At 48.5% G+C, this 18,538-nt stretch overlaps 1 protein-coding gene and 1 pseudogene across 1 annotated transcript in view; both read right to left on the minus strand.

Annotated features, from left to right (window-relative positions):
• CPT1B (carnitine palmitoyltransferase 1B) overlaps positions 1–18,538 on the minus strand; it is a 79,800-nt gene that overhangs the window by 58,328 nt on the left and 2,934 nt on the right. The window contains exons 2-7 of the mRNA XM_088444339.1: positions 13,885–14,033; positions 12,819–12,958; positions 5,289–5,460; positions 4,168–4,269; positions 3,718–3,855; positions 2,378–2,455 (exon numbers count right to left, since the gene is read on the minus strand). Coding sequence (XP_088300465.1) covers positions 2,378–2,455; positions 3,718–3,855; positions 4,168–4,269; positions 5,289–5,460; positions 12,819–12,958; positions 13,885–14,025 — 771 coding nt within the window. The 5' untranslated portion in view covers positions 14,026–14,033. The remainder of the gene's footprint in view (positions 1–2,377; positions 2,456–3,717; positions 3,856–4,167; positions 4,270–5,288; positions 5,461–12,818; positions 12,959–13,884; positions 14,034–18,538) is intronic.
• Positions 16,014–16,172, minus strand: LOC148540554 (U2 spliceosomal RNA; annotated as a pseudogene).

The following is an 18,538-nucleotide window of genomic DNA, read 5'->3' on the forward strand; positions in this document are numbered from 1 at the left end:
GGAGGGCACGTCACTGCGCAACATCGACTGAAAAGCCGAAGATGCTGCCGCCAAATCTTGGACAGTGTGGGAAAGCGCATCCACCCAGGGTGGAGGAGCTGTCACAGGAGCCTGAAACGGCACCACAGCCGGCTGTGCCACAGGGGTGGACTGAATATACATTGGCAACCCCGCATAGGGACCAACAGGCTGAGACCCCGGGGGAGTCTGCAATAATTGTGGGACACCCGGGGAATGGGGGATGGCAGGCTGGGGCAACGCCCTAGTAGGGGCGGCAGTCGGGACCGACAGACGGTCCGCGATGGACACCAGCACCTGGGAAAACATCGCCCATGGTGGCTCCTGCGAAATGGGAGGTTTAAACGTACCAGGGACCGCCTGGCACCGTCCGCACAGGCCGTCCTGTGACAAATCCTCCCTATCCACTCCTGCAGAACAGCGCCTGCAGGAGAACAATACCGGAGCCCCGGAGTGTTCAATCTCCTCCTCAGACATGACTTAGGAAGAAAACGTGCGCACTCACCAGTGTGCTGAACAACAGCCCACAATATGGTACCGTGTAGCACACAACTGTATGTGACGGACCTCACAAATACGTGATCTATATAGGTGAGGTCAGTAGAAACACCCTTCCCCCGCACACCTGTAGGGCTTGTAGGAGAAGGAAAGGGATAGGTATAAGCTGACAGTAAGTAGAAAAAAGACACAGACAGGCAGCACTAGCAAAAGTCACATACCATGCAGGAAGATATACTCACTGCACCTTTCCACTACAATCAACCTCCCAGATTCAGTGTCTGGGAGGGCTATAGCGCTGTGTACACTGTCCTTGTCGGGGGAGAGGTACACAGGGGGACCGGTCCGCGTGCTCCCTGAGAGTATCCACGCTGCCAGTAAGAAAATGGCCGCTGGAGACCTCAGAGGAGGAGTGGCCCGAGTAGCTGCAGCTCAGCGACGCCAGACTCCGAGCTGAAAGGCGCGCTGAGCTGAGGGGAGGAGCCGCTGACAGGGAAGGCTTCCTCCCCTGGCTAGCATATTAACCCCCGGGTTGCCGGCATCCCGCTTGCCGCGATATTAACCCTGGTGGTCTAGTGGTCTGGCGGGGTATGCCTCCGCTGGAGGGGGGGCCCGCCGCCACCGCTAGCGCCCCTGGTCTGTCCCCTAGACCGGGGGCATGGGACTGCATTTAAAAGGAACCCGCGCACCGCCGCTAATCAGCGGTGCGCGGCTTACCTGATCTCCCCGGCGTCTTCCGGCAGCAGTCCCGGGGGAAACCAGAGTCCGGCTAGTACAGACTCTGGCTTCCCCCGCCGCGATCCCCAGTTCAGTGCTGGCGTCGCGGCGCCAGCAGGGAGAAGGAGCGGCAGCGTGGGCGTCTGTACAGACAGCCCAGCGCTGCTGCTCTAGAGAACAAAACTAGTGTAAAAATAAATTTAACCTAGTTAAATAAAAAGCTTTAGGGGGCTGCTCCTGCAGCCCCCCCCGCAGGGTGACCCGACTCCGGCCGGGCACCATCTAAAACTGAGGTGCCTGTGGCTCGGGGGCGGGGTATAGGGGAGGTTGGACCCAAGTGCATCCTGGGAGCAGCTAAAAGCTTTAACTCCGTGGTGCCCGAGGATCCAGGATCCAGCTATACCCCAAGGTCACCCTGTGGACCCCTATGGACCCTGAAGTAGAAATCATGGTTACTGCGACATTTCCGCACAGTCGATGCATACACAATCGCAGCTGCGGCGGCAGTAGTCTCTGAATCAGGCCCTCAATACATAGGAAAAAAACACAGTTTAAAATATGCTGGACAGATGTGTGTTCTTTGTATTATGTAATGTGGTAGCTCCCCCAAAGCAATGAGGTTCTGGATTATCTAATTCACCCATGTTTATGGACATACTGGATAAGGATCCTGTTGCTTTATATGAAATACTGGCTATGCCTGTGAATGGGCAGCTTCTGGAGCCATGTCTAGCTATGCCCATAATGTCATTCTCCTTTATTGTTATTGGGATAAAGCACCTTCCCTCTTACTGTAGTTGGGAAAGAGGCTGGGCTGGATGTAAATTTCCACTGTGGGCCTCTCACATTTTTTATATTTTGGAATGGTAGCACTCCCTCTTTGAGGAGCACAAGATGTCATCCCCATCACCCGTCTGCTAAACTAAGAAGCAGCAATTGTAAGGCGCAATGTCCGGGAGGTTACTGCATCTGAGGGGGGGGTGTACCTCCTAGGGTGCTCCCTGAGCCTAACATGGGTGCAAGTGTTTAATCCCACTGAATGAGTGGTGCAAATCATGCAAGTCACACTGACATAGGGGCTGATGCACAGTGAGTACTATGTGAACATTTTAAATCATTCTTCGAAACCCATACACCATCTCACCATTGCATAGTAGTTGCTGTTCACCATAATTGGTCCTCGGCCTCGCAAGTAAATATATTCTTCCCACCAATCACTGACCTGGAGGAAAGAAAAGGAAATGGATGAAGTGTAGACAATAATCGGAATAAAATAAATAATCAGTATATGTTACTGATTATAGTCTGCATTGAGGTTCTACAACAAATGCCTCTTAAAGTGGGAATGGGAATCTGCCATAAGCATCAGCTCATCCCTTGGTGCTGATAAACTCAATACTATGGGTATCCTAGGCAAACCCCACTTCCTAACATTAGTGCAAAGCCACATACCACCAATGTGGAGAGAGTTCTGTCACTGCATCAGAGCACAGAGGGCCTGATTCAGACCCGGTCGCAAGTGCTTGGCGCTCGCAACCGGGTCGATGGTGGGCCAGTGCGCATGCGCACGACGGAGCCGGTTCCGTCGTACGCATGCGTGAGACCCGGATAGCAACGGGCACTCCGTCACTCCGGGTCTCGCAACAAAGGGGGCGTGCTGTCGATGTTGAGTTCCCATGGGAACGCCTCCGTTTGGGGGCAGCCCCACTGACATCACGAGTGATGTCAGTGGGAGAGATTTCGGCTCTGTTAGAGCCAAAATCTCTCTGGGGCTTGCGGCAACGAGACCCTACTACAAGGGTCTTGTCGCAAGCCCAATGGTCGCGATGGTCTTGACCATCGCGACCATCTTCCTGGACGCTCGCTATAGGAGGTCGTTCGAAAGAAAAAAAAAGACCGGCCCTGATTCAGAGCGAGCGCTCTGTCAGAGCGACTGGCTCTGAATCAGGCCCAGAGTTACCAGATCACTTTACAATTTGGCCACACACGTGGATGGTCAGACTCGTTGAGGCCTGGCTATTCAGTGCTTGGCCAAGGGTCCCCATCACTTGCAGAATGATAGTTCTCCATATATGGTCCAATAGTGGATATGTGCCAACCTTATTTTATAACAATTCTTCTAATCTAATTAACGTCAACAGGATTAATATCACACTCATTTGTGGGCAATTAATGCTGCCATATTGGGCCAAGTGGGCAACATATTCAGTGATATTGTAGCTTAGTCCAACTAAAGGGCTCAGCTGACAGCTTTGTTTGAGATGTCAGAAATCAGGCATAGCTTGCGCTCAGCAGATACGAGTACTTGTATAACATCAAACATTAAGTTACTAAAGTATTGAAACTTTTATATACATTATTACATCTGTGAATGTTAATAATTAAAATTTCAATGAATATAAATTAACATATGAGCTTGTATTGTTTTGGTTTACTGGTCGTTTAGGATCAATGTACATTTCTGAAGATGTATACTGCACCTACATAATTTGTTGCCCACCAAGACTTGAGACGTAAATATTTCTGTAACTTGTGTCCTAAGTCTTTCTGGAACTCCTCAGCCAGACCCTTCATCCGCTTGTAATTCTCCTCATCCAGCAATGGCTGCACTGACTGCAGGTACTGCAATGACACCATTCAGTGGTAAGGACAATAAGCAATATACAGACAGTTGTTTCTTGTCATTCCGTTCCTGAGCTCTCACTATGTACACATTAGAAATAGAGTCCTTTCGTGTTCAGGTTAAATTCAGGACCTTTTGTTAGTTTACTACAGGTTACCAACAGTTCTCATCTTATTCATCCCTGACTGCATAAACACATCTGCTTGAGTGTCTTTGGGACATGGAACACAACCTGTATGTAGCTGCAGCTCCTCATTATACTTATACTATAATAAACAACTTTACTCTGACAACATACACAGCTTCCATACCCTCTCTATTGTGTCCTCTAGTCGTGGCACTGGCAATTTTGGGAGAGACATCTGGAAACTGTACAGCATCGGCTGCCGACTGGCCATTATCTTCATGCAGCCCTGTGATAGACAGACATACAAAAGAACAAAAACAGATTGTTGAGAGAGAAGGTGTAGTAACATGGTAGAGATTAGGGGATACATTTACTAAGCAGCGCTTTTCAAAGATTATTGCTGCTATATTTAAAGGAGCAATAATATTAAATACAAGATCATACATGTTTATATATTTAATATTATTGCCCCTTTAGATCCAGCAGCTGAATTCGCCAAAGACACAGTGGATATGAAAAGCTACGCTTAATAAATCTACACCTACTGTATGTGTGTTAGATTCTTTTGACTAGAAAATCTGCTAGGGCAGGAATTCATATGAAATATAGGAATTAACTGTAAAGCGCAGCATAATATGTTGGCGCTATATAAGGGTAATTATAATATTTAGTGACTGGGATAGGACTGAGCTAGGAAAATTGTTAAAATATGAGCATCAACTGTATGAACTAAAGCTGGGTACACACCTAGACGATCGTCTGCAGTCGGTGTAGAACACATTCATTGGAGAATGACAGGAAAGAGATATTTCACATATAAACCAACATTTAAGGAGATATGTTGCAGACTACAGATGGATGTTGGACTAAGTGCACAACAAGCAACAATTAATAGGTTACACTCACAGCTTCTAGAATGTACTGTGACACAGAAATGGTGTAAGGCAGAGGCTCCCAAACTTTTTTGAATCACGGTGCCCTAGAGTATCAGCGTTGTTTTCATGGCACCCCTAGGTTTAACTTTGTTATTGAGAAATTCAGAAAAAAATGGAGTAAAGTAAATTGTGCTTATCTGTCATCCTTAGGTTCATTTATATAGTGGGTGACAGGTTTGTGCTTCTGTTTGTCCACATATTTACATTACATTGACCATATATAATTGAATTTGGTGCTGGACCACCTACCTGAGGCACCCCTGCAAGTGTCCAGAGGCACCCCAGGGTGCCACCACACACAGTTTGGGAACCACTGGTGTAAAGCATTGATAACCTTTATGAGTAACTTCCAACAATAAAACAGACTTACCCCCCAAAGCTTGGTTTTTAAACTTCTTTTCCCATGTGGCTCGAACATCCAGCCTTGGTATGACAGGAGAGTGCGTAGAATCTGACGATAAAGCAGGATCCCAGACACCCAAACTCCTGATGAGAAGAGAACAGCACCGACCACAGTGCGAGATACCGGAGACAGAACAGACCTGGAGACAGACATATGAAGTTATGATGATCTGATGGATAAAGCTCAGAAGAGATCTGCAAGCAGGTGATATACAGGTTGAGCTTGAAGTTTAGTTATATTATAATTTTAGTAGAGATGAGCAGTTCAGGTTTGGCTTGGATGTTCCCGATAATTTTAGGTTTCAGAAAGAGGCAAACGTCATCTTTTAATGACAAAACTTTGAGACTGTCCGTGAAAGATGACGTTTTGCCTCGTTCTGAGATCTGAACTTGGCGGGATGATCAGAGTACTCTGTAGTCTTTTTATTTAGTAAAGATAATGAGATTGCTATAACCACTGTGGAGGCAGCCAATTTGTGGGCTGAACCAACCCAAAGTTGACCGTTCTCCAGAACACTCCCAAATTTGGTGGGCATTCCCCTTACTCCTGGGAAAAAAGGCAACTTTCCTGCATCCCGCCCATTTATCTCATGAAGTAGATAGAGGGGGCTTGATGACGCCATTCGCTATGAAACGAGTATTGCAGACCCTCCCCAATGACGCAATGCTGTTAGTCACAATGATGCAATTTGCATTGTAGCACCACACCCCCGTCCTCCTACCTTGACCTTACACCTCTTTGAAGTCCCGGAGCGCAGTGGATAAAAGTTGGTAAGTATGCTACATTCATAATGCGGTCTACAACTACACTAATAATATTGTCTGTGGCTTCCTACACAGTGTATAATATGAGATATGGTAAGAACTTACCCTTGTTATCTCTATTTCTACGAAGTCCATAGGGTTCCACAGGATACCCTGGGGTATAGGTGCTGGCGGCAGACATCCAGGCACCACAGAGTTACATTTTCAGCCTCCCAGGATGCACTGGGGTCCCTCTCCTATACCCCGCCCCCGAGCCTCAGGCCACTCAGTTTCGTAACAAGCCATAGGCCGGAGCAGGAGCAAAAAAAGAGAGAGAAGACAGTCTGGAACACACAAGAATCACATTCTCACCAGAAGGAGACGGAGAAACCGGTGACCAGATCAAAGCCCATCTGCAGTACAGGTGCGACAGGGCGGGAGTCCTGTGGAACCCTATGGACTTCGTAGAAATAGAGATAACAAGGGTAAGTTCTTACCATATCTCATATTTTCTACTTCAGGGTCCATAGGGTATCCACAGGATACCTTGGGGATGTCCCAAAGCAGTATCCTTTAAGGGTGGGGACGCTCCTGTGCTGTAAGGAGAATCCGCCGCCGAAAGGAAGCATCCTGAGAGGCGAAAGTATCAAAAGCATAATACCTTACAAAAATATGGACAGATGACCACGTGGCTGCCAATCACCGCTGAGGCGCCACGTCGAGCTGCCCACGAAGGACCCACAGACCTAGTGGAAGAGCTTTAATAGAGGATGGAACAGGAAGACCTGTGAATCCATCCTGCCAAAGTTAGCGTAGTGGCAGGCCAACCCTTTTTATGGAAACCAGAAAGGACAAAACCGAGAGTCTGATTTCCTAAATGGACTGGTACGGTCAACTTAAATTCTTAGCGTCCGTACCACAGCCAAATAGGCCTCACCAGCAGACAGGACTGGGGAAGTAAAGGCCGGTACTATAATTTCCTCATTGATGTGGAAACTAGACACCCCCGTAGGTAAAAAACCAGGGCAAGTGCGAAGCACTGCCCTGTTCCTAGGAAAGATGAGAAAAAGGGAGGTCTACATGACAGAGCCTCCCATTCTGAGATCCTACTGGCCAAATTAAGAGCCAGAAGGAATACAGTCCTAGCCGTAAGCCATTTGAAATCCACTGAGCCCAGTGGATCAAATGGCGGTCCTCAGAGAGCCCTAAGGACCACAGCCAAATCCCAAGGAGCCACAGGTGGAACAAAGGGATGCTGAATATAACTTACACCCTGCACAAAAGTGCGGACATCAGGAAGAGTAGCAATCCTACACTGAAACCATACTAACAGGGCAGAAACCTGCACCTTCAGGTAAGCAAGGCGAAGACCGTTATCTAAGCTCACCTGTAGGAAAGCCAACCTCTGGATATCCGGAATCCCCGAGGAGCCTAGCCTCTAGGGCGACACAACTGAAAGAAAGTATACCATACCCAATGGTAAATTCTTGCAGATAAAAGCTTCCGAGCTCTTAGCATGGACAGAGCCCCTGTTAACTATAGAGCTGGAAAAACTCCTAGACCTTAAGAGAGCAGTCTCCACCGCCACACCGTCAAGGACAGACAACCCAGGTCTGGGTATCAGCCAGGATCCCGAGACAACAAGCCCGGGCGTAGAGGCAACAGCTTCGGAGTGTTAACTGAGAGGCTCCGAAGATCTGAGTAATAGTGCCATCTGGCCCACGCTGGAGCTATCAGCTGGAGCGTGCCTCCTTCTTGCTATTACTGGAGGAAGAAGGGATAACAGAGGGACGAGGTACACCACTTGGAAGGTCCACTGGACCTACCTACGTCTATCAGAAGAGTCTCATCTCTGAAAGGCTCCACTTGTTCACCAGAAGATTTAACACCTCCTGATAAAGAGGACATTTCCCTGAATGCACGTCTTGACGGCTGAGAAAGCCTGCTTTCCATCTGAGGATTCCTGAATGAACACTGCCGATGACGGCAGGGATATAGCCTTCCACCCAAGCCAGAATTCGGGAAACCACTGTTAGTGTCGCCTGACTTCGGGAACCTCCTAGGTGGTTTACATAAGCCATCATGATGGTGTTGTCAGACTGTGCCTGCACGGTATTTCCGTGGAGGATCTATCCTGCATGCTGGAGAGCCTTGAATACTGCTCAGAATTCTCAGATGTTTATGGGAAGCGCAAAAACTACTGGTGTCCACCTGCCCTGGAACAAGTGTGGACCCGTCACTGCTTCCCAGCCACGGATACTGGCGTCCGTCGTCAGAAGGACCCTGTTCGCAATCCCAAAGGGGGTGCCCCTTGTTTAGGTGAGCCTTCCACTGCCACCAGGCCAGAGAGAGACAAACCTCCGGGGAAAGCCTATTGACTTTATCCGATGGGGCAACCCATCCCATCTGGAGAGGATCAAGTTTTTCAGAGGTTTAGAGTGAAGCTGGGTACTCTCCACCATGTCGAACAGCGACACCCTGGAACCCAGGAACCACATTGCCAAGTGAATAGACACTCGGCGACTCTGCAGGCAACTGCGTACCTTTGCCTGTAATGCAGAGATCTTTTCCTCAATCACAAAGATCCTCCGATGTTGGGATATGGATCATCCTCTGTGATGAATCAGAGAGGACCATTTCCAGTTCATCAGTCAGCCCTAACGTAGCAACACAGATATTGGCCCTGATTCAGACCCACTCGCGAGCGACTGTCCGCTCGCAAGTGGGTCGATGGTCTGCACTGCGCATGCGCACGACGGAGGGAGCTCCGTCGTGCGCATGCGCGAGACGCGACGAGCGAAGGACTTTCCTTCGCTCGTAGTGTCTGATCAAAGGGGGCGTGCTGTCGATGATGATTGACAGCACGCCCTCTTTGGTGGGCGTGCCTGCCAGACGGAGGCGTTCCCAAGGGAACGCCTACCGTCAGAAGCCGGCCCAACTGACATCACTAGTGATGTCAGTGGGAGTGATTTTGGCTCCTGGCCTTGCGGTTGAGAAACTCAACCGCAGGCTTCTGCTCACAGTGGCGATGGTCGCGATGGTCAAGACCATCGCGACCATCATCCTGCACGCTCGTATATGCTGTGGGTGGTAACCCACAGCTATACAAGCGTCCAGGAGGACGCTCCATTTTAATGGAGGTGGGCCCTGATTCAGAGCGAGCGCTCTGGTCAGAGCGTCCGGCTCTGAATCAGGGCCATTGTCCGTTGCATATGGCACTGAAGTATCTCTGGGGACCGTGGTAACAACAGGAGGTCGCCCGGATAGGGTAACAAGCGGACCCCCTGCATCCGCAGGTGGGCTGCCATAACTGCCATGACCCTGGAAAACCGTGAGGCGCGGAGGCCAGACCAAGGGGCAATGCCAGAAACTGGAAATGCTTATCGACCACTGCAAACCTGAGCAAAACACTGGTGTGCTAAGAAAAGAGGGATATTCAGGTAGTCACCCTGAATACATCCAACGACACCACAAATTTCCCAGGCTCCATTGAATGATGGAATGCAGGGTCCCCCTCCCGAACCGAGGAACCCTTAAGAATTTGTTGAAGGATTCGAGGTTGAGAATGTCCTGGTAAGACCCATTGGGTGTCTGTACCAGAAAGAGGATGGAGTAATACCTCGTTCCCCTTTGGGGCAACGGAATAGGTACTATAACTCCTGCCTGGAGTGTAACACCCTCAAAAATTACAGGGCCTTGTCCTGAATTGACAGAAGACATGTAACGAAAAACCGTCTGGGAGGCTTTTACCGGGAGGAGAGGACATACCTTCAAGAAAATACTTCTCTTACCCCAGTGTCCATGATGGTCAGACACCAGCACTGGGTGAACTGGAGAAGCCGGCCTCCAACGCTGGGGTCTCCCGAGAGGAGGCCCGTCCCGTGAGGCTGAAGGCTTATAGTCCAACCTGGGAGTAGGACGTCTTGTACTCCAAGCCTGTTCTTATGGCTGAGCAGATTTCCTGGCTACTGTGTTGGAAAGCTGTATTTTAGACTTACCCTGGCCTCACAGGGCAGAAAAGACAAAGCCCCAGACCCTGATGGGACTGTAGCCGAGGGCAGACACGCAGACGTAGCTGCTACCTGCAGGGCCACAATTGCGTCCAGACGAGGGCCAAATAGGACTTGTCCCGTAAAAGGCAAAGCATTCCAAATGGAATCTGCGTCCGCTTTCCAAGAGCGCAACCATAGGGAGCGGCAAGCCGCTACTGCTGCCGAGGAGATTCTGGAAAGGAGTAGGCTATATGTAAGACCGTCTCATTATGAACGTGGCAAAGTCTCTGAGGATTTGCCACTATCCACCTGCTCTGCTGGAGAGTCAGTGTGCAGAGATCCAGATACCTACTCAGCGCTCCATGGCTCTGTCCCCCCAGCACACGGCCATAGCCGGCCTGGAAGCCCCTCCAGCAAGGGAATATTGGATTTTAGATATATTTGCACCTTGCAATCTGGAACCTCCTTCAAAGAGGACCTGGAGGGCATGGGCAACGTAGCACTCCTCACTAGACGTGTAACATGAGAATCTACCAGTAAAGATAACTCCCATTCGGTAATGTAATTATCCGCAAAAGGGGTATGCAAAAAGTCAACCGTTTTTGAGGCTGGAACCGCTTACCCAGATTTTCCACGCCTCCTCTAAATGATCCACCTGACCAGATAGAGGAATTACAGTGGCAACACCCTTATCCTTAAAGAAGGCATATTTGGATTTAGCCACGGGGGATATGTAATAACCAAAGCCGCACGGACTGCCCGTAGAAGGCCAGGTATATAGACTTTAGACCCAGACTACGCCTCCTTTGCACTAAGGGGCTCGTGTCTGAAAAAGTCAATAATGTCACCGTCATCAGACGTCATGCCTTTACCCGTCTGAGACCCGAAAGGCCGTTTAGAAGGCCGAAATGGTGACTCCCCCTGTAAAACGTCCATCAGGTGCTATATCATTTGGACAATAAATTCACCCACACAGGCTCCTGCGAGACCTGGGGGGGCGAAAAACAGGATACACTGGGGTACCATCAACTGTCCAGGGACCCCTGCATGTGATGAGACCACCACAGGCTGCGATAACCCTTATGGGGAAACGCAGGGGGCGTTGCCCACAAAGGCTGAAAGCGTCTTAGCCAGCCGAGGGCGGTCCCCTTTTTTGTGCAGGCACAGTGACAGAAATGGGGCGTGATATATAATACAACATGCCCTCCATAAACCCTCAGCGTCTACATATCCCTCCGCTAACTGCACATGATATCAGTACATTATAGCTGGAAGAGGATATCCTCGTTCACTTTCAGACATGAGGAATGTGAACGGAGCGTATGTGACCTCCCACACAGAAAAACCACGTTTACTGTGAGGTAATGAACACCCTGCAACACCGCACCGCAAGGGCTGTAGCAGAAGAACAGGGATAGGAAAAAGGCTGACAGTCAGAAATGAAAGTACAGGCAAACAGCGCTAGCATTTAAATCACATACAATGCACAGATAATATCCTACATTACAAACACTGCGATCAACTACACAGACCAGAGCCTGGTAGGAAACAGTGCTGCATACACTGACCTTATTGAAGGAGAGGTATGCGGGGGACCCGGACCGCAATGGCACCTGTATCAGCTTCCAGCAGCGTTTGCCATCCCCAGCACATGTAGTGAGAAAATGGCCACCGAGGAGCAGAGAGGAGGCAGGGCCCGGGGGGAGGAGCGCTGACACAGCCCGCTCAGACCGCTGTGGAATGGCACTGTGCAGCGGGGGAGACGCCGGCTGTGAGACAGGGAAGGCGTTCTCCCCTGGCTTGCTATTAACCCCTGGGATGCCGCGCTGTACCGCACATGCTGCGGCCCGCTGTCCCTGGTGGTCTAGTGGAAGGCACAGGATCAGTACCTGGCCCCACGCGCAGCCGGTCCCCAGGGAGCCCCTTGCCTGGGGACCAAACAGGACTGTGTTACCGGCGGGTGCCCACCGCGGGACCCCGCCGCTTACCTTGTTCCCCGTGCATCCGGCCACAGTCCAGGTAGCCGGGATCACCGCTAGCTGTGACCCCAGCTAGCTACCAGCATCCCCGGATCGGTACCGGCGTTCTGGTACCGGCGGGGTGTAGGAGTGACAGTATGGACGTCAATACTGACTGTCCTATGCTGGAGCACTCTAGTTGTGCAGCCACAGCTGCGAAGAAATATTCAGGGGCCTTAAAAAGACCCCCCTCTGTACGGTGCGACTGGTCCGGATAGGCACCGACGAAAACTGAGTGGCCTGAGGCTCGGGGGCGGGGTATAGGAGAGGGACCCCAGTGCATCCTGGGAGGCTGAAAATGTAACTCTGTGGTGCCTGGATGTCTGCCGCCATCGCCTATACCCCAAGGTATCCTGTGGATACCCTATGGACCCTGAAGTAGAAATAGTGTATAGGTGTAGTGTATATATGTATGTCATGCAGGCTCCTGGTCTTTTCAGAAATGATGCATATTTGGAAAGGACTGCCATATTCTAATTGTGTGTATTCTTACTAGAAAGCAGGATAGGTCTATTAATAGTCAGCACTGTACAATACGATTAGTCTAGTGTGTGGTTTAATGCGAGTAATGGTTTTACTATGTTTATTGCAGGTATAAAACTGTACAGTTGGACAAACAACATGAACATAGTAAATCTGTGTCACCGTTTGCAGCACTTACACATTTGTGTTATTTGAGTGACTATAGACAGAATGATCACACTGACAGTGCAAAGTACTATCTGTTACTGCATGGTCACTTACTTTCCAGGTAATAGGCTGCTGATCTTGGTAATGAGTCCAAATGACACATCCACCTTGCCATATAGGGAGCCAAGAGTCACAGCTACCACAGCAAACCACGTGGAAGGGCTGGCAGGATATACTCCACTTAGTACTGAGCTCTGCCAGAGACAGCATTAGAGAATCTTTATTCTGAGCTTCCTTCCACACTCAATGTGTCCCTTGTTTGTGAATTAGAGAAATGTTTGTAGAAACATTATATTGTTAAGTGAGAGGGGAGCGTTAAATTTGTTCAATATGTTTCCTAAATGAGAACATTGCATTACTAAGGTTGTATTTTTAGCAGGCCACGGAGGAAAACTTGCTCTGTCAGTATGGGTACTAGTATTGTTACAATGACAATGAGAGACTTGCTGAAGACCATGTATACAAACCACGTCAGCATGTTGTGATCTCGCTGAATGCCAGCTACCTAAACTAGTCCATCACATAAATTAACTATGCAGGGAGTAAATGTGCAGATCTCTGCGTAAACTTAAAGGGAGATGTACTAAGCCTTGGAGAGCGATTAAGTGGAAAGAGATTAAAAACAAAAAGTACCAACCAATAAGCTTGTAACTATCACTTTACAGGCTGTGCTTATAAGAGCTGATTAGTTGGTACTTTATCTCTCTCCAAGGCTTGATACATACACCCCATAGTCCTGTGCATCACTGTCCCAATATTATAGCATTGAGAAATGTCCCACATGTCCATTCATCATCTGGTGCAATATATATTCCCTCAACATTGTGTGATCCACAATATACATAATTAGGAGTAGGAGGGGAAGACCCCAATCCACTACTGAGCTCTGCAGGCATCTACACTTTATCATTTATAACTAACTTTTAGTATATTATTGCAGATAACTATATATTGTTAGCTTACATTTAGACCATTATGTGCTATATATGGAATCGGTTTCTTACATGTACAATTTTGCTATAATAATTTCTGAGTGCACTATCACTGCAAAGAAGCACGCTTGTGCGGAACACCTCTGCTGTTCTAGATCATATAGATTCAAGTACAGTGTCTCAGTCACCTTAAGTGTTATGAAGCGTTTTCTACAGGCGATCAGGCCAGATAGGTAGAGATGTCGCAGAGCATCACGTCCTAACTGTAGGTCTATTCCATCAGGGGTCACAGTAAACTGGAAGGCTACAGCCTGGTGAGCTTCTGCCATCTTGAGAGCTTAAGAGACAGGGGGTGCAGGTGGTTAGGAAAGCACAATGCAGTTGTTTAACAAAGAAAAGATAATAATTCCTTATAATCAGTAGTCACATCTGCAACACACTCCAGTGCAAGGCTTATGATTTCACTGGGGGGCTGCAAAGGTTAAAGCATCGTCACACCCTTACCTCCGGGGCTACAAGGGCAAATACAGCCTCCCAGTCATATAATAGCACTTTCTCACTGCCACCTCTACATTAGATATAAGAATGCACTCAAGCTCATTAAAACATGCAGATAGCGAGAAGATATTCAGATTAATAAAGATATCTTCCTGTTATGTTTTAGGATACAAAAGACAAGTTAAACTACTTATACATTCAAAGTAACACTAAAAACAAATTGTGGCCCAGCAGCACGTTTATTTTTGTGCAAATTCTTCCAATTTATACACTCAGGAACTATATAGAGGTGATGTTTTTTGATTTGTATACTAAGAAATGGGTTTATCATTTAAACCAGACATCAACTATTATTCTATTGTACAATCATTTAATCATTTATGTCACATAGGATTTGGACTTGCTGTCTAAGATGGAGACTTCCCTATCATTAAAACTATCACAGTCTAGTTCTAACTTTGCTACCCTACTGCTGCTATAACTATTTAGAGAAATCTTATTTGGCCCATGTTCCTCAAAGTAAACAGTCACAATCCAGTTCTGAGTCAGTAAGTTGGCAAGGGCTGCACAGATTGAGCAGTGTAGGAGAGGAGCTGCAGGGACAATACAGAGGACTGACGCACAGGAAGCATTACCATGTACTTTTACTGTAAGTGTGCATTTTCACATAATGTGCAGATTTATTAAACAAAAGAAATAGAAAAGAACATGCATTTTGCTAAACAAATATTTAAACTATGAATGTAAATGAAAGATTTGTCCACATAGGATAGATTAATTGGAAAATAAAGCAAACAAAAATTATTACAATCATATATATCACATTTCACATTACGCATGTTCCAGAACCAAACATACAGAAGTACGGGTGCTGCACAGTCATGCACATTTTAAATGTATCTCCACTTGCGAATGCAGGGGCATGGCTGAGCTATAGCGGTGCGTTCTCATGTTGGTAAAGGTCATAGAAGGTGTGTTGACAGATATACAGGCGTTGCAGAGTTGGACAGAAGCATAAAAAGAGACTTTTGTATTACCTGGTTAAGTCCTGTTCTTCGTACCCCATATGGGACACAGGCTTAGACCATAGGTATAGGGTGGAGCAGGAGGACTTCGGGCAGCAACTAGTTAAATTTCTTCTGCCAGCAGCCCCTGCCTCTGAACCCCTATACCCCACCCCCAGTCTCAGGCAGGCCAGTTAAGTTAGCAAGCCCAAGGCAGGAGCGAGGAAGAGGAGAAGAAGGAAAACCGACCGACACATACTGGTCCAACACCCCAAAATGCAAAAGGAGGACTGGAAACAGAGTACAAAACACTGCCAGCCCGATGCATCAGGGTGGGCGGCCTGTGTCCCCTATGAAGTTAGAAGAAAAGGACAACCAGGTAATACATAAGTCTCCTTGTCTTCTTTACACTTCCATAGGGGGACAAAGGCCATGACACGTCCCAAAGCTATCCCATTATGGGAGGGGACACGCTGGAGCTGCGCTGAGAACCCCTTCGTCCAAAAGCCGCTTCCGGAGCAGCAAAGGTGTCAAATAAACAGAACCAGAATAAAGTATGGGTGGAGGACCATATGGCTTCTCCGCAAAGCTGCTCAGCCGAGGCACCTCTGGCAAGCCACCAAAGAAGCACAATCCGGTAAAAAAAATCTGACTGTAAAGACGGAACAGAAAGGACCGCCATCACTGAAGCGTGACGGAAAATCAAACGAAGCCAACTGGCTAAGTCCCGTGTAGAATCCGGCCAGTCCCATATACCAAATACAAAAAAGGGGTCTGTCCCACGGATAACCAAAGTCCTAACCACAAAGATCCAGAGGGCCGGCACCCGTTCCTGAAAGTACTGCAATACCAGGTAAATGCATGGAGTGGACAGAGCAAGCTCTTCTTCCATCTCCCCGTTCTAAAAATCCATTCAATACACGGCCTCCAGATAGGGGGCGAATCAGATATTAAGCCAAAGGCCGAGAAGCGATAGAAACTGAGGGACTACTGTAGGAAGGTAGCCTAAGCAAATTCAAAGAACAGCCCAATCCCAGTGGAAAAAAACCCAAATGGGAGGTACAGGACAACATGCCCCAGAGAAACACTCGCCATGAGCAGGAAAGCGGTCATCCATGTAAGCCAACGAATGTAAGCAGAGTCCAAGAGCTCAAAGGGCGACAACTGAAGAGTTCGAAGCACCAAAGACAAAGACCAAGGAGCCGAGTAACAACACCGTCCAAGGAGAACACCTGGAAGAGGACAGAAAGTGTGGAAACCTGCAACTTCCAAGAAGAGAGTTGGAGGGACAATCCAGCCCCACCTGTGGAATGGAAAGGACCCAAGAGAGGGAATCCCTCTGGGAATATAATTCCAGTCAGAACACCAAGCAAAGTAAATCCACCCAAGCAGTGAAAAAGTCTTGCAGAGGAGAATTTACGGGCAAACAGCATAGTACGATTGACCAACTTGGAGAACTCTGAAGTGCTCAAGACTAAGTCAAGAGCTGCAAGACGGGACAGATTCGGATAGAAGCAAGGGCCCGGAGACAGAAAATCAGGCCACAAGGAAGATACAGAAGCGTTGATAGAAGATCTTAGTACCAACTCACGAAGGCCCATAGGAGGCAAACAGAATTACCATGCCCTTGGAAAAACTGGTAAGCAATCCAGGCCAGTCCCCACACACCAGTTAGGTTAACTGCAATTAAAGGGGGGAGTGCTATGAATGTGGCTTTACAGGCGATGGATTTACTAAACTGTCAGAAGAAACTTTAGAAATAAAATGTACTCCTGAACACAGAAACATTCAATGCTGTAGCAATAGGCAGTTAATGCTCAACAATACAAACCCCAGTCGGTAGGAAGCTTAATCTATGACCTGACCGCAGAAGAATAGGTATACAGGGAGACAGGAGCCTTTTACTGCTCTGGAGATTAACTGAAGCAGGCACAGGGTAAAATGGGCGCTCAGTGTCTCAGTTGGGAAAGAAGAGAGGAGGGAGAATCCCTGTGGCATGGCTGTCGCAGTGAGGGAGCATGCCAAGGGAGTGGGGGAGGGGCTAAATGGGGAGAGCCTACCTCCCCTAGCTGAACAAGATCTCCCAGGGCAATGGCTGCTTCCACTGAAGCGCCCAATTGCCTGCGCCCTAGTGGTCTAGCAGAGGCACCAGGAGAAATGGGCGCCGCTGTCAGCACTGCCGGTGGTCTCCCACACCGGCGGTAACAGCCGCTGCAGCGCAGTTCCCTGCTTACAGGGAGCTACTCTTTCCTTAGAGCACCATCCATGCTCCCTTCCCATGCGGGTCCAAGGAGTGTGCTGTGGGACCGTCCAAGGTCACTGACCCGCTCACCTGTGCCGCTGCCACCAGCGCAGGGGGTCAGTGGAGCAGTAGTGTGGGCATCCTATAGCACGCCTAGCATTGAACTGTCATACTAAAAAAAAATAGATAAAATAAAAAAAAATAAGTCTAGACTACAGTCTCTTAACATGTGCCTTGCTCCTGCATGGCTCCAAACTGAACTGGGCCGGCCTGCCTGAGGCGGAGTATAGGGAGGAGGAGCCAGGGCTGCTGGGAGAAGTTTAACTAGTTGGTACCCGAACTCCTCCTGCTCCACCCTATACCCATGGTCTAAGCCTGTGTCCTCTATGGAAGTGTGAAGAAGAAATATGCGGCTTTCACCTTTGCTTATAGGCTGGAGTAAGTGTGCCCGGATGATGATGACTGCCAGATGAAGCATATAGATAGGGGCCTGCTACACTACAAACATGAGTTCTACTCTGCACCAGGTCCTAAATAATGTTCTCCCTGCTTTAAGTAATCTGCTTCTGTATGTATCCCCATGATTCTGACAGTGGGCCTGATTCCTTATGGATCGCAACTGTGATTGCAATAGCGATTACACATGCAGTCTCACTGTGATAGTATGCTAATCCATTGCGATCGCTATGCCCCCACAGCACAACATAAGGACGCCCACCTTATCTTACACACATCCGTAATCCTTAGCAAGACTGCAAAACCATCGGTAACATCGAGTACCATCGCAGCCTCACGCACACTTGCACAAGCGCTGACCTTACTCAAGAATTTCTAACTTCATCGCATGCTATGAGTACTCAAGCTGCGCATGGCATCGCAGTGGATAATTTATGTACGCCCATGCAATGGTGTTCAAAAGCACTGGCACGCCACCCAAAAACGGCACTTCCTGTCAATCACTCTGTGATGGGGTCCGTGTAGTCACTGCGATCGCAGTGGCTGGTTCGCGCACTGCAATGCATAAGCATGCGCTGAATGCAACAATCGGCCGATTTCGTGCGTATTAGCAGTTGCAATCCAAGCTTAATCAGGCCCAGT

The sequence above is a fragment of the Taudactylus pleione genome, unplaced genomic scaffold, assembly GCF_031769625.1.
Source record: "Taudactylus pleione unplaced genomic scaffold, aTauple2 ptg000019l, whole genome shotgun sequence".
Classification (NCBI taxonomy): Eukaryota; Metazoa; Chordata; class Amphibia; order Anura; family Myobatrachidae; genus Taudactylus; species Taudactylus pleione.